Source organism: Condylura cristata, unplaced genomic scaffold (assembly GCF_000260355.1).
Source record: "Condylura cristata isolate star-nosed mole 26May11 unplaced genomic scaffold, ConCri1.0 scaffold00011, whole genome shotgun sequence".
NCBI classification, from domain to species: domain Eukaryota; kingdom Metazoa; phylum Chordata; class Mammalia; order Eulipotyphla; family Talpidae; genus Condylura; species Condylura cristata.
Window position 1 is genome coordinate 8,486,690 of NW_004567112.1, and position 16,637 is coordinate 8,503,326.

The window sequence follows — 16,637 nt, forward strand, 5'->3', positions numbered from 1 at the left end:
TGATGCTGAACAACTACCCATGCTTGAAATTATTTTTTTAACATTTATTTTATTTATTTATACATTTAAGAACGAGGGTGTAAGCCAAAGAAGCAGGGGGTGGGAGGATTCACCAGAGACAGAGTGGGGAGCAGAATAGGTGGTTCAACAGAAATACACTGCTAAGGGGAGCAGCAGAGGAGACAAAAAAGGTGTGCTGTGCCCTATGGGTCACCCTCCCTGGCCGGGGTCAAACTTAGGCTACAGCAGCGGTGATAACATAACAGAACTGAGGCTTAACCCCGACATCATCAGGGGGGCTCCCCATGCTTGAAATTATTAATTAATCATTTCTACTGAACTTGGAACATTAAGAATTATCCCAAAGGCAAAATCTGTTGTAGAAATTTTGCAAGTTGAAGACCTGCGAGATACAACATCACATACAATGCACCAAATCTTTGTATTTACCCATACTCAGGATATGACTGCTTGCCCTCAGATATACACTTGATATCCACTGGGAATTCTATTATTCATCACCAATGAGTAAGAGGAAGCATGGAAGATGCCACCCTCACTTATAAACAAGCCATTCTAACTCAGCGGTTTTCATGTCCTGTCATGAGCCTCTTCATATTATCGCCAAATAGCTAGTTTTCCACTGTTTTCCAATGACATACAGAATTTTGCTTACTTCTTACTTGAAGTGTTCCACAGGGTAGGTAGGGAAAAACAACCAACTTATTGTAATTAATGACTAATATTTTAAAGTTTTCATTAAACAATTATGCAATTTTACATAACCTGTAATACAATCTCCAAACCCTTTTGGGTAAACACCCCATCCAAGGAAACCTGCCCTTGCAAGTAATCCACTTATTATTGAAAATGGTTATTTATGTTATCAACATATATTTACTAAAAGCCTGTTAGAATCCATGCTTATTTTTTTTTTAAAGATTTATTTATTTGTGCATACAGAACTGGGGTACAGGCCAGAGACTCAGGGGCGGTGAGAGGCTTCACCAGAGACAGAGTGGGGAACAGAACAGGCAGATTGATGGAGTACACTGCTGAGGGGAGCAGCGGGCGGGTCAGGAGAGGTCTGCCACGCCATGTGGTCACCTCCGGGGCAGGCGGGAATCGAACTCATGAGGAAGTGGCTTCAGATTCTCAGTGCTGTGCCTTAACCCGCTGCGCCACCAGGGAGGGCCCACCATGCTTATTTTTAAATATGGGTCCTAACAAGACAAGGCCTTGGGATCATAGACTTTCATTCTAGTGGGTAAAGAAAATCCACATTCAAGTAAACAAATTAATAAAGACCTTAAATATATATTGTATAAATGCAAAAATTAAAAAAAAAAACACTGTGATCTGCAGGGGATCCATGTTAGTAATTAAGTATGAACTAGAAGAATGAGTATTTGAGGTAGAAAATAATAAATGTAAAAGCAGGATAAGGTATTAAGGATTTTATTAAAATAAAATAGCTGCTATATAAATCCCCAAATGTTCAGTAATCAAATCCTGCACATTTTTGTACTCATAGATTATATGCACTTATGGGAACAGTTTAGTTACAGTGATGTTATGTCTGAATATCTATCAGGTGAGAATTTCTCACTATTCTTCCTGTTCATAATTGGACTGAATATTCTAAAAGTTTATTACTTAAAATGAGTTTTAAAGTCATTTATTCTAATCAAGTCCTTAAAAAACTGTATTTAATGAAATCCTAATTAGAATTTATAAATCACTTCGGGATGAATGATATTTTTATATGAAGACTTGACATTTGAGAAAATGGCATGAATTTTGAATTTTTAGATTATCTTATTATTTCCTTCAACATGATATTCTTCATATATATATATAAACACTCAAGTCATATATATATATATATATAAACACTCAAGTTAAATATACAGCTATTTTTATTCTATTTTTATTGCATTATTTTCCACTGTGGTCACATTGCTCTGTATGATGTAGAAATACAGGTTCAGGCCTCCTGTGATGTATGTTAGCACAACACACTCACCACAAAGGCACCCACAGTCCCCCACCACAGTCTGGGGTCCCCTTTGCTTCCTCAACCTCTCCTTCCCTTCCCCTACAGTTAGGTTTCTAGGATTGTTTGGTGTGCTTTTTGGGTCTCTTGTTTTCTTTATCTATATTTCACATAAGAGCAAAATAATCTGGTATTTCTCTTTCCCCTTCTGATTTATTTCACTTAACATAATCCTCTCCTATTCCACCCACGTAGTCACAAATGACAAAATTTCATATTGTTTTTATAGCTGAAGTATGTTTCATTTCATCTTCTTAATCTACTTCATCTGTCACTGGTTACTTGCGCTGTTTCCATAAATTGGCTATTGTAAAACGTGCCTGCAATGAACACCGGGGTGCCTCTAGAACCTCAAATTAGTGGCTTTCGTGCTTGTTGTTAAGTGTGTGGGCTACAGGGCCATGACTGAATCTGGCTTCACTATTTCCTACCTGAGTGATCTTACACAAATTAATTACACTTTCCTGCCTCTGTTCCCCCAAAACACAGAATTGGAATAATAAGAATACTTTTCTCACTTGAGGACTGGATAAATGAATAAACATTAAAAGCTTAGAAGACTCTGGCATAGTAAATGCTCAATAAAGATAGACTAGTATTACTTTAAAATTAGGCAGTTGTTTTCTGGTTTAGACAGAAACTATGTTTTATTTAATAAACGACATTGAATCACAAGCTGTACATGTCAGACAAAATTTATCCACACTGAGAACACTATGTATGTTATGAGCTGCTATGTAAAGGAATACTCAAAACCTGACTTAGCAATCAGGTATGCGAGGCCTTCACTAGTCAGTCAGCGTATTTGCACAAATAAGGAATCGTTACACCTTGTTCATGGCAAACAAGCCACACCAGGTTCCAGGCTCAGTGAGATAGTGAATGGGGTGTCAGCCCCTGCTCCTCAGCGGGCCCCTGCCCAGAGCGGTCCTCACAACTACACCTGGGCGCCCTACAGCAAGACTTCCAGGTTTTCTCTATGTCCTTAAACTTACTGCTTTATTCAATTATGTATAACTGAGTCCACGTTAGATAATTAGAATAATATTTTATTATAAAATCGTCAAATTTTTCATCTCCTATATTAATTCAATAGCATTTTTTCCCTCTCAGCTATTTTTAATTTTCTCATAATTGTGCTATATTGTGCTTCATCTTTGAAAAAAGCTAAAATATTAAATAATTCTTAAAGGAACACCTGAAAGTAAAAGTCAGGAGAATGAATAACAACACTGATGAATCAAAAAGTAAGGTTGAAATGCCAGTCACCTGGCTTATTTATGTTTAGTCAGATAAATCTCCGTCCATCATGGCTTCAGTCTTGGAATTATAAGAATTTAGAGGCTCTCTGTTCATCAAGGTCACTCCTGCTCTAATTGCAGATGGACCAGCCAAATCCTATTTAAACAGCTATTTATATTCAGTAGTTTAAAAGTCATATAAAACAGGAACTAACAAAATACAAAAGGTTTACTTTGCAACAGGAAAATAAGTTTATTCCATTTTAGATGAATCATAATATAATTCCGCTAAGTATAAAGTTAATTTAAATTTTAATCACTTTCATTGTTCTTGCATAATGTAGCATTTTAAATAATTAAATTCTGATGAAAGTAAAAAAGATTGCTATTTAACATTTATTAAAAATACTATTTATCAAAAGAAAAAATCAAATCCAATGAAAATAATGCTCATAAATTTCTGTAAGTCTAAACATTCAATATATTAATAATGATTAATTATTTTAAGGAAAGTAAACTCCTAAAAAAGTGAGATAAATGGATAAATATTTCACTTTTTATAATATAAAGTAACATAATGCGTCATGAATGGCAAAAATATATGCACAGAATATAAAAAGCAGAAATTATATATTCTCAAAAGAGGAAGTATGTTATTATCATCACAAAATTCCATCCTGAACTATAAATAGCAATAGAAAAAAATTGAAAAAAAAACTAATTCTTATAGAGTAAAAGGGAAAATAAGCCAAAATATTTTATATTTTACTACTATATTGGAACTGTTACTTGGAAGTGTATTAAAATGTGATAATTAGCAGCTCATGGTGTATTACTTAAAAGAAGTAATGGAGAAATAGCACAAAATAGCTGACAGCAGAAAATGACATTCTACTCACTGAATATAGCATCTATATAACATTTTCATAGCCCAGTCTTCCATTTTATATTCAAGGTTTTCTTCATTACACAATGTTATTCTTACAAAAAAGAAAAAAGTATTTAAGGAAAGTATACAACTTTGTGACTTCTATTTATATTTTCTGAGAATAAATTGAGCAATTCACTGTTTGCAAGGATTAGTGCAATTAGATATCATTGCTAGCACCTTTTTTTTTTCTATGCAGCATGACAGTTTTCAAATACATTTGGTTTTTTGTGTCAAAGTGAAATGTGAAGCACCACAGAGACAGCGGAGGACAGACACTGAGCTGGCACGTTACTGGCAATGAAGTGAACACCACATTGTATTCGACTGCACTGTTACCGTGCGGACCTGCACTGAAAATTCCACTCTAATCTTTAAAATCAAAATAGTTTCCACTAACACTGTTGCAAGAACTACTGACCTTTTTCCTTTTGTTAAGACACCATTTCTAACATGCTTCAGGTCTTCCTCTCTTACCAAAGGACAAGACTGCCACCTAGTGGTCTTTATCGGTTCCACTACATCTTTTAAAGGGGGGAGCAGGTGTAACCTCCATGAGCTGTCAAATGTGGTAACCACTTCCACCTGCGGCTACTGAGTAATGAACTGTTACTGATTTGACTTCAGAGAGCTATAAGTACAAAGTAAATACTCTATTTTTAATAGTTCACTTGAAGAAAACCTAAAAAATACAAACATCTTTTTGATGTTTTTGTTATTTTTTACAAGTCAAATGTCATTTTAGATGGGCTAAGTGAGCATATTATTAAAATTAATACCACCTGCTTCCTCTTACTTTTTAACATAACTATTGAAAACTTTTAAATTATATATGTGCCACACATATTTATATTGAATAGCTCTGACCTAGAAGAAAATGATCTTAGAATTAAACATGAGAGTTTTAAAAATTAACATATATTTTATATCTGAATGTGGAGTATAATTTTTAAGTCCCCATAATTATAACTATTTCCTCTTTTGGAATATAATGAAAATGAATGATTCAAACAGAATCAAAGAGGAATTTCTAATTTTAAAATACCAAACAAAAGATGTTCCCATCACCAGGTGTTTGGGAAAGAAAAACAAAATAAATTTGGATATATAGAAAATAAAGTTAATTTAAAAGACACAGAAAATACACAATTTTAGCATCCATAGGGTAATGATCACATGTGGATTTACGCTTGTTAAATATACATGAGTTCATACATATATGACACAGACAGCAAAAGCCTAATTGTCACCTTTTGAGCAAATAATTCTGTTTTGAAATGGTTAAATAAAAAGACTTGCATATAGCATGCCTTCCTATATAAACTGCAGCAATGAGTGAGCAAATATCTAAGAGAGGACATCTGTTTTTACAGATTTCCAATCAAAAATTAAAGAAGGAATATCACAGCTTTGCAATTCCTAATCATTTACAATCAAGACAATGAGCATTATGTTTGCTAAGAACAAACACTATGTGCTGCTTCTAGATCAAGCACACAAGGCTGCCTATGAAAAAGTGCGACTCCCGAAATGAAATCTGAGTCTCATTAAGTGCTACCTCAGGGTTCCTCAAGCTCAGCAGGGTTGAAACCTAGTTTCGGAGACAATCCCAATGCCGACAGGCTGTCTTGCACATGCATGGTCAATAGGGGGCAGCACCTCAGCCCCTACTCACTAGTGGCCCCTAAATATACCATGTTTTATAGGGAACAAAATGCAGTAAGACTAAAAAAGATTAGGGGTTTTAAATATCACATTCTCAAAAACATTTTAAGTGATTTATTTATGTAGAAATAAAAAAAATGGACAAAAAAAGAAAAACAAGCAATAAAAAAGTACCAGTCCAAGAGATTTTGGTTGAATTTAGCCAATCTTTGAAGATAGGTTAATAGTTTCAGCTATTCCTGCTTTAAAAGACAAAAGAAATCTTTTCAGATTCATTTTTCAAGCTATCACAATAATTTTACACATTATGACAAAAAAGAAAATCTAAAAACTAGTTATTTTGTTACAAAGAAGGTAGTCTGTATTAATGTATACAAAGAATAAATCTAAATAAAGCACACACAGAAGTACTTAACAGCAATAATAATATATCATGGTTATATTTGGTTTTCCCCAGAATGGAAAACCATTTCACACTAGAAAATCCATGAATTTAAACTCATATTTAACAACCTAAAGAAAAAAAATCATTTACCATGAAATCTGGTAGTACACTGATATGAACAGGAATTTTCTTGACTTGCTACAGGAAATATTTCATAAATTAAAGCAAACATTACTTAATGGTAAGGTGTACTATCATCATTTTGACTTTGCACTGAAACAGAGATCCCACCCATTTCAAGGGCCTGAGTCTTGGAATGAGAGAAGAAAATCTACCCTTATTTACAAATAATAAAGTTAACTACATTTAAAAATAACTAATCTATAAACAATTAGGACTAATAACTGAGTTCACTGAACCTAGTGAATATAGATCAATGTTTTGATGTAAGTTATAATTGTATATACCAAACAAATAGGATGTAAATTTAAAAGAACAACAAAATTATTATGAAACAGTATACATTTTATACAGCTAACAATATATGTTCAAGATATGAACATGTGAAATCAAATTCAGCATTAACAGTCTTAAGAGAAATGCAAATTAAAACCACCAGACACTTCCACACTCTATGACCCACAAACATCTATGATAGATATAGTCAAGAAAGAGACAAGACGAAGTGTCGAAGCCTAAAACATGGCATACCCATGCCATATGACTATGTGGCAGTTTGAAGAAAAGTTAAACATAAACTTAGCACATCAGCTGGCAATTCCATTTCCAGGAATCCACAGCAAAGAAATGAAAACATAATGTATGTCCAAACAAATACCATCTAGACATTCATTAACAGCATTTTCCATTGTAGTCAAAACCTAGAAATAACCCCAATGTCTACCAACTGGTGAATGAATAAAAACAAAAATATAGAAACACCTAATGATCATCTCCATTAATACAAACTACACACACACACACAATGTGTGTATGTGTATACATATATAAACACTTATTCCTGATAAAAAATATTCAGCCAAACAAAATAGGGGAAATTTCTCAACCTCATACAAGGCATCTAGGATAAACCTACATCATACTTAATGGTCAAAGATTGATATTTATCTAAATTTAAAAATTAAAAAAAAAATGCTGCTCTTAAGAATGAAAAAACAAGTCACAAACTAGAAAAAAATATTTGCAAATCAAATATCAGATAGAGTTTGCATCTTTAATACATAAAGTGCCCTGAAAACTCAGTTTTATAATAACAATCTAATAAAACCTGGGTAACATGTAAACACACTTCATTAAATAAAATATGCATAAGGCAGATATTCACATGAAAAGATGTTTAAAGTCTTCAGTCAGTAGGGAAATGCAAATAAAAGGAGAACGACCTACTTTTACACACTTAAAATAATTAAAAGTAAAAATGGCTAATAGTACAAAGTATTGAAAGACACCAAACTACTAAAACTCTCAAACAGTGCTGGAAACAGCATAAAACTATTCGAATGAAATAATCTGTTTATGTCTTAATAACTTACACATCTAACATGTGGCCATTTACTAACCAAGTGTTTTTCTATACAAAACCATTATAAATTTTTAGTAATGACCAAAATTGTCACCTGCAAAAATCTCACGAAATGTTATTTCTTCAAAATTTATGAAAATTCTGCAGTACAATTTAGTTGAACTTTGTCAAGTTCTAGTATTTTGTCCCAAGTTTAGAATAAGCTATATTGTGATTTCACTTTTCAAGCAGGAAAAAATGTACCAAATACAAGTAAGAATACAGCAAAGACATTGCCTTCCTGAGCTGTATTACAAATGAGTAGAAACGATGATATGCTGACATTATCAGTTATATATGTCAAATAATAATAATATATGAAACTAATAATAATATATGAAACTAATAATACAAACGAAATTTTTCAAAAGAAAAAATACCAATACTTACAATAACATGTTCCTCTAAGTGGATTACCAACATAGCGATTTTCAGAGTCACATCTGCAGAAATATAAAAAACTCATTTACTCAAACAACAAAATTCTAATGTCTCCTGGTTTTCTTTAAGAGAAAAAGGTAATTATAGTCTATGGTAAAATAACTTAAAATCTATGTCGTTAATTGAAGTTTTAAAAATAACTCTTCAAAAGAATTAATTGTAAAAGCTTATAAATTAGTTATAAATGAGCCTGAGGGAGAAATGAGTGGAGGAACCAAGAACACAAGGGAAGGACGAGGCAGCTGGAATAAGATTATAAGTTTTGGGATCCATATTTTTCCCTAAGTTATGAGGAGGAAATGAAATTCTGTATAACGACACAAAAACACTTTTAGATAGAGAAAGTGGTGAAAATATTAATCCACACTATTCTCTTACTTCTGGAATTCATTAATATATCCTTTCCCAGCTTCTATACCAATAAATTTATATTAAAAAAAATACCTCCCAAATTGTGAAATGGAAAAAAAAGATTTCTCTAAATTGTCCAACCATAATTCAGAAGTTCAAACTCTAAATTCACGTCAATGGTTACAAAAATTAAAACAAAAAAGCACAAACCGTGAATTTTAAGTTAAATGCATTAAAAACATGACTAAGAATAGCAGAGAGGAAATCGTATGTATTTTCAGCATTTCTGAAGTTTGTACTTTTCAATCCTTGTTCAATTCCAGAATTAAACTGAAATGACAAATAATCTTTAACAGAGACATAGCTTGTTTTTGCACACTGCTACTTCTTGAAACACTCTCCAAAATGAAATGTTATAAAATGAATATGTCAGGGTGACTGAATAAAGTGACTTATATTCAAAAGTTTAAAATAAAATGTTAAGGGTGAAAAATGTTTCCAAATGTTTATAGTTGTTTTAGTGTAATCAATTAGAACAAAAATAATTTTAAGACATGTCACTTTAGGGCCCTCCCTGGTGGTGCAGCCAGTTAAAGCCCAGCAAGCTAGCCACTGCTGCTTCAGTGCAACTTCCATCCCCAGCCCCAGCGGTGACCCACATGGAGCAGCAGACCTCTCCTGACCCGCCCGCTGCTCCCCTCAGCACTATACTTCATCAACCTGCCTGTTCTGCTCCCCGCTCTGCCTCTGGTGAATCCTCTCACTGTCCCTGCACCTCTAGCCTGTACCCCAGTTCTGCAAATTTAAATAAATAAATCTTTAAAAAAAAGACATGTCACTTTAAATAATGAAGGGTGAGAAAATTGAGAACAATAAGTTAATAATCAGGTTAAGTTCTGAATGTATTTGTCTGCAATGTGCTTGCTAGGTTTTGTATGCATGGGGAAAAAGATGATTTGAAGTGTAAACTTTTTCTACACTACCTACGACAGGAAAGCAGAAATATGATTGGCCTTTGTATGACTAATGCTATTCTCTGAAACAAAGGACCTCTGGAGATTAGGTTTTCAGTAATTTCTTCAAATGCTACTTTTAAGATGTGTAAAATACACTAACTCCCTAGATTTAAAAATTACTCATTGCTGCTGCCCTGTGTCAAGTGGGGTTCACTATAAGCTAGCCATGCAGGTGTGAGTTAGGGCTGGTTCTCATCAGAGGCGTGACTGGGGATGTACCTGCTTCTATGTTCCCTCAGGCTGTTCACAGAATTTATTTTGAAACGATGGAATTAGAGGCACTGGCTTCTTACTAAATGCTAGCTGGAGGCTGCCTCCAGGAATTAAAGTTTCACTTATTTCGTCAAAGCTAGCAAGACCCACATTAAAATGATCATCTTTACCAAATAATGTAACACAATTGTAGAAGCAATATATCCTATCACTTTTGTCATAGTTTGTGTTTAAAAGCAACTGACAGGTCTTATCCACATTCAAGAAAGGAAATGATACAACAGAAAAAGACCACTGATAGTATCTTTAGGGTCTGTCCATCATAATATTTTAGCTATGCATAAACTCCCTTATAAAATAAGGAAAAGTTCAATATATATATATTTGGAAACTAAACATAAACCACTAATATAATTCACACAATGAATAACTTGAAAAGTTACTTGATCAAGTCCAAATTCAGGTGATAAGAGGTAAAGAACATATAAAAGGAAAAGTGTAGCTATGAATATTTTTTTAACTAATGTTGCATTTTAAAAATTACAGTAATAAAAATGAGATTAGTATTTCTAACATTTAAGCTAAATAATCGTTTTAAAATTCAGAATCTTCCTGTATAAAGATTAGATACAATCATTAAATGCCTTCAGAAGTCTTCAGCATGGCTTAATTAAAAAACATAACTTCAAAGTATTTCTGTGTCAAAGCAAAGAAATAATCATTCTCTATTCCCACTAAGCAAACAGCCAAAGCTTTTTTGAAAACAGACTTAGGTTGAAATATTTATTAGGCACTTTGAAAAGTAAATATTGTCATTACATGTCACCTACCTAAATAATGGTTGCCATTTATGTAAATGATCACACTCCATTATATCATATTAAAAATAAAATATAATTTCACATTTATAATAAATTAAATATGGAATTTCCTTTTGTGCCTGTTGAATTAAATATTTAAATAGATCTTCATATACAGTTTATGGTGCACTATAATTTTTCTAAAAAGGGGGTTGCATTAATTGCTACAATACTGAAACATTATTACAACGATTTTAAATGGATAACAGTTTAATCAATTTGTTTTTAGGAGGAATATCTCTGTCTACCTAAAAGTCTACAAGTTCAATGAATTAAAATCCTGCTCTCTATTATCTGGAAACAAAAGTAGGCACTGAATCATATAAGAGAACAGTTAAATTATTTATGAAAAAGGGCACTAAAACTTAAAACTGTCAATGCTCATAGTGATGATGGAAACTCAGAACAAAATATCTTTTGCATCTGGCCAAGGCCTGCTTCCTAATTTGTGAGGGGCAGGGTGTACATGGGAGAAGAGAGCCAGGGTCAGTACAGATCCAAACAAAAGCAGAGAAATGTTGGATTTGAGTTATTTAACAGGAACAGAGGAAAATTATAAAGAGACAGATTTGATATAAAATGTGTTTTCCAGGAATATACAAAAACAGTTCTTCTAGAGCACTACAACAGACAAACATACCACATGGGCTCTGTTTTAAAGTAACCCACAGAAGCTCTAGAGTCATCTTTACTTACAATTGGCACTGATCACCTTTTATTCCTTTAGTCGTGCAGAAACATTTTCCTGTGTGCATATGGCAAATATTGGCATGGCCACTGCATGTACAAGCTGTAAGGCAAAACCAAAATCTTCGTGAATATTTTCCATCACAAACATGTGCTTTGACTTCAGGGACTATGATTATCTTAGTTTTATAAAAAGCATTTTCCTCTTGCCATTTGAAAGCTGGGGGTATTGGATAAGGTTCTTTAATTAAAGGGAAGTAGACCCACTCAATTTTTTTTATTATTAAGGTAAGATTGTTTTACAGCACTTAGGTGATTCAGGAACACTGCACCCCGCGTCTTCAGGTGATGCTGAAACCACACGTGCCACTGTGGCGCACTGTATCCCTCCACCCTGCCTCACCCTCGGGGGCCCTCCGCACTACAGTCAGCTTTCTGGGGTTGGTTTTTAGTTTGGTGATGTCTGAATCTTGGTTGTGCTTCTCTGTCTTCCACATAGGAAACTATGAAGTCTTGGTCTATCCAGAAGTCCCGTCTGGGTCCAGCTGTTTAGCTAACAGATTCTTAGGCTTCTTTCCATTTCTAATTAGTGAATTACTTAACTAAATGAGTTTCAAAGAGCACAAGAACTTAGACTCACTTAGCTTATTTCAAAAATGTACCTCTATAATCACTAGCTATATGACCGTGGGTAATTTATTTAACCTCTCTAGGCTTAAGGTCTTCATCTTCTAAATTTAGATGAAAAATATTACTAAGCTCTCAGAATTGATCTGAGAATTAAAGGACATGGTGTATTTTAAATACCTAACACATAGAAAGCACTAAAAAAACAGTGTCCTTCTATTCCTATAACCAGTCATTAGTAATAAAAATACAGCTCTATATTGTTTTTAAAAATACGCTTGTTCATTTGTCAAAAATCACCCTTTTAAGCTTCTAAGGATCATTTTCAATTTTAGTACTTTATGAACACTAAATGGGACATTCCGTGGTGTAACAGTTACACACAATTTAATTCATATGCACTCAAGTTGCATTCACTTCTATGCATCTCTGTGTTACAGGACAATGCCCCACCTTTAAAACAGAAACCTCACACCTGATTGTGCCCAACCATCCAGTCCCTTGATAAATTCTAGATTCTCTACATGCAGTCTCAATAGTCTCTGGCAGCTCATTTTTGCTGTGCCAGCCATCACTCACTCACACATATCCTTTTGCCAACACCAATGCAATCACATAGCTGAGCTTCTACCTTCAGCACTTCTTGGTTACAACTCTTTCTCTGATCCTGATACAGTTTCAAAAGAGAGAAGACTGATCAAGGTCACCCTTTCAAAACCCTTGGATGAGAAGAGCTGTGTACCCACACACCCCAGTTTGTGAGACCTCTCCAGTATAAAATGAAACAATGGGATCTGGTTCACTGATATATGTAAAGTTAAGTCAATGACTCAATGATTTGGGTCAAAATATGTACTATTCTAGAGCACACTTCTTGCTGCTTATGATGATTTGCTTTGAAAAAGTTAACGATTCACATAAAGTACACACATAAAATTAAGTAAGTAGGTTTCTAAGAACCTGATATTTTACTGAATAGACTTCTACATAAAACTATGTTCTTCATAAGGAATATTTAAATAAGTCAACATCATTTCCCTTGAAGTTTGAAGAATTAACCATGGCAACACAAGGTGTGAGAATTACAGAAATGAATGACAAAGTGTAGAACTGCAAGAAATAAAAGAAAATAGCATTAACAATAAAGGACACCAGAGATGATGGTGATATGTAACTACACAAATAGTGCATGCTTTTACCATGATATCTTTTAATATTAATTTGCAGGGCTTCATATTACTACTGTGCCATATTCAGAAATTCACTAAAAAAAAAAAAATGATGCACATTAATATTTAAAAACTTGGATAAACCTTAATTTGTCCTTTGTGGCAAAAGTGGAAAATAGTTCTGTATGCAGAGTTTCCTAAAAGAATTATCAGTGTGAAGTAGCTTTAATAATTTCTGAGACAAAAATAAATTGTGTTAAAATACCTTCTGCTATAAGCTCATTCTGAGACAATTCCCTTATGGTTCTTGTACTTTAGCCTAAAATGGTGCAAATGTATTTTAAATTCAATTGTCTAAAATTTATATTTCATGACAGTGTTGAAATTATTCTGTTGTTGTCAGCAACTGAGGTTATCGTTTTGTGCTGAATAAGCAACTAAAAGTCACCATACACCGGCAGTTTGTGTGCAAAATTTACATGATGATGATCTCACAGCCTAGAAATCCTCCAGAGGGACATTACGTGGCCACGTGCGGTTTCTGTTCCTCTATAACATAATGTTACACTATCAACTTGTGAGCAAAACTGATCAAACAAAAAGGATAGAAGAAAAGACCCTGCAAGGATTAGTCAAACAATTTGGATATAAAGAATATACTTTAAAAAATAAAGTCAAAAAGTAGTGTTTGGCAGTATGTGTTTCAAAGTCAGTTTTTATTCCTAAGTCCTGTCATTGCTACATCACTGCCATCTGTCACACATGTAACCCCAGGAGCCTAGGAGACCACCTTCATTCCATACACTTAATGGTTTTTAATGGCTACATTAAACTTTAAATGCAGTAATAATTCTGGCAAAGACAATTTTCAAAAAGCTACATGACTTAAAATTCTGTTCTTCAAACTTAACATCTTTATTGATATCTGTCTAAACATTTATCAATGTGTAGTTTATGAAAAGGGAAAACAGAATAAAGCTTTTCTTTTTGATGTAAATATGAAATGTTGATACCAATAAAATATAAACAACATGATATTTCCAGTTAATTTCAAATTTGTTATATAATGTATGTTAAGCATTTGAAAGCTGAAAATACCAACCATAGCTATTCAGTAAATACATAATTAAAAATACAAGCTATAAATACAAGGTAATTAATGAAAGATTAAAGCAGATTGTTTACTCTCAAAGAAGGAAGTCAAAAAATTGTGGGTGGGGGGGTGGAGCTAGAATGAACTTCGTCATAGGGATAGAATATCAATGAGAAATCATGGATTTTAATACACAGTGTACCGATATGTGTAGTCTTGTATATACAACAGACATGTGTCCCTGGGTGAACAGACATGTGTGTGGTAACACAGCTCTCTCCAGTTCTGTCTGCTGAGATGACCCCCAAACACGATGCCTCTGCCATGGAGAGCACACTAAACTGTGGCAGCCTGAAAATGTCAGCTACCAATTAGGTCAGAAAAGGCACAAGATGAGTGCCAAAAATATAAGGAAATGCTCAAGGGATAAGAAAGAGTGGCTAGACAGACAGACAAATGGATGTATAGACCGAAATAGAAGCATAGATGGATACACAGAAAAACTAGAGACAGAACTACTGTAGAAGAAAATCGACAAATTTATATAGAATGATGGAATCAGAAAATCATATTTGAGTAAAGAGCATAAAAGGAGAGGGCAAAAATTTGCAAAGTAACATAGTATGCCTAAAGTCTCTAGGTATCTCCCACAAGACACTTTTTTAGTAAGGGATAAAATAGTAACCCTGGCCCTCCCTGGTGGCCCAGAGGGCTAAAGCACAGCACTAAGAAGCTAAGGCCACTTCAGCATGAGTTCGATCCCCGCCCCAGAGGTGACCCACATGGTGCAGCAGACCTCTCCTGACACGCCCACTGCTCCCCTCAGCAGTGTACTTTGTTGATCTGCCTGTTCTGCTCCCCACTCTGTTTCTGGTAAATCCTCTCACCACCCCTGTGCCTCTGAACTATACCCCAGTTCTGTATAAATAAATAAATCTTTAAAAAAAAAAAATAGTAACTCCATAGTGAAGAGATCTAAAAAAAGATAAACATACAATCACCCCATGATCCAGCAACTGCTCTCCTAGGTCTACATACGAAACACAGAAAGCAGGTACCCAAAGACCCGCATAGTTATGTTCATAGCAACACTGGTCACAGTAGGCAAAATGCAGACAAAAAGCAAAATGTCCATCAATGAATGGATCTTAAAAATATGTTGTATCTATCTAATGGAATAAAATATAGTCATACAAAAGGAGGAAGTGCCAGTAAATGCTATAAGAATTACAAAAAAATTGTGCTAAATAAAGAAGTAAGTAACAAAAGGTCACACTCTAAGACATCATGTGTGAAATATCCAGAGAAAGGCAATTCGCATGGACAAAAAGCAGGTTAGTGGTTGCTGGGAGCCACGGCTGCTTATCCAATATGGAGTTTCCCTTTGGTGTGATAAAAATGCTTTGAAACCAGATAGAGGTGAGGGTTGCACATATGGAAAGAACTAAATGCCAGTGAACTTAAAATGAACTTAAAATGGTTCATTTTAACTTGTGTAAATTTTATCACCTTAATTTTTAAAAATGCTCTATAATCAGATATGGTCAGAAGCATTATATAAATATCAACAAGAATATGTTAAATTATTTCACAAAATCCAGTGGGTTACTGCCTGTTCTGCTCCCCCCTCTGTGTGTGGTGAATCCTCTCACCATCCCTGCACCTCTGGCCTGTACCCAGTTCTGTATCCATAAATAAATAAATCTTTAAAAAAAAATATGTTGGAAAGTATGCATGTTCATGTAAGCAAAATAAGACACAAGAACTATGTATTAAATACATGAGAAGTTGCAGCAGTATGTAAACTGCAATGTGAAAAAAAAATTATAGTTCGCATAGTCCCTAATAAAGATATATTATCTTCCAAAATGACTGAGACACTGAAAAAATTACTTTCATATGCTATATTTTCTACAAGAGGCATCTATGTCTCCACTTCATTTTCCCTAGCGGAAATACACTAAGTAAAAGAAAAAAGTAGTTACCTGTACACTGTCCTCCATTGGTTGGATCTCCATAATAACCTGGCATGCAGTCTTGACATTGCTTCCCTGTGGTGAGATTCTTACATTGTTCGCACACATTATTATTGATGCAGGTGCTATGTCCGTTACACTGGCAAGCTAAAGAAAATAGCAAAAAGTATTATAAATATCTACATAGCGATACCAAGTATACATAACAATACCAAGTATACTAGCTACAAAATTAATTTTGAAAGTCTGCATGGTAGCCAAGTCCAAGAGACATTTCCCAAAGTTTGTTAAATGTATAATATGTGTGGCTCAAAATGTTAATGTAGGAGAAAATATACAATAAATTC

At 34.0% G+C, this 16,637-nt stretch overlaps 1 protein-coding gene across 1 annotated transcript in view; it reads right to left on the bottom strand.

Annotated features, from left to right (window-relative positions):
* The window catches only part of ATRNL1 (attractin-like 1), a 426,906-nt gene that overhangs the window by 314,215 nt on the left and 96,054 nt on the right, over positions 1–16,637 (bottom strand). The window contains exons 19-21 of the mRNA XM_004680415.2: positions 16,300–16,437; positions 11,435–11,528; positions 8,248–8,300 (exon numbers count right to left, since the gene is read on the bottom strand). Of these exons, the coding sequence (XP_004680472.1) occupies positions 8,248–8,300; positions 11,435–11,528; positions 16,300–16,437 (285 nt within the window). The remainder of the gene's footprint in view (positions 1–8,247; positions 8,301–11,434; positions 11,529–16,299; positions 16,438–16,637) is intronic.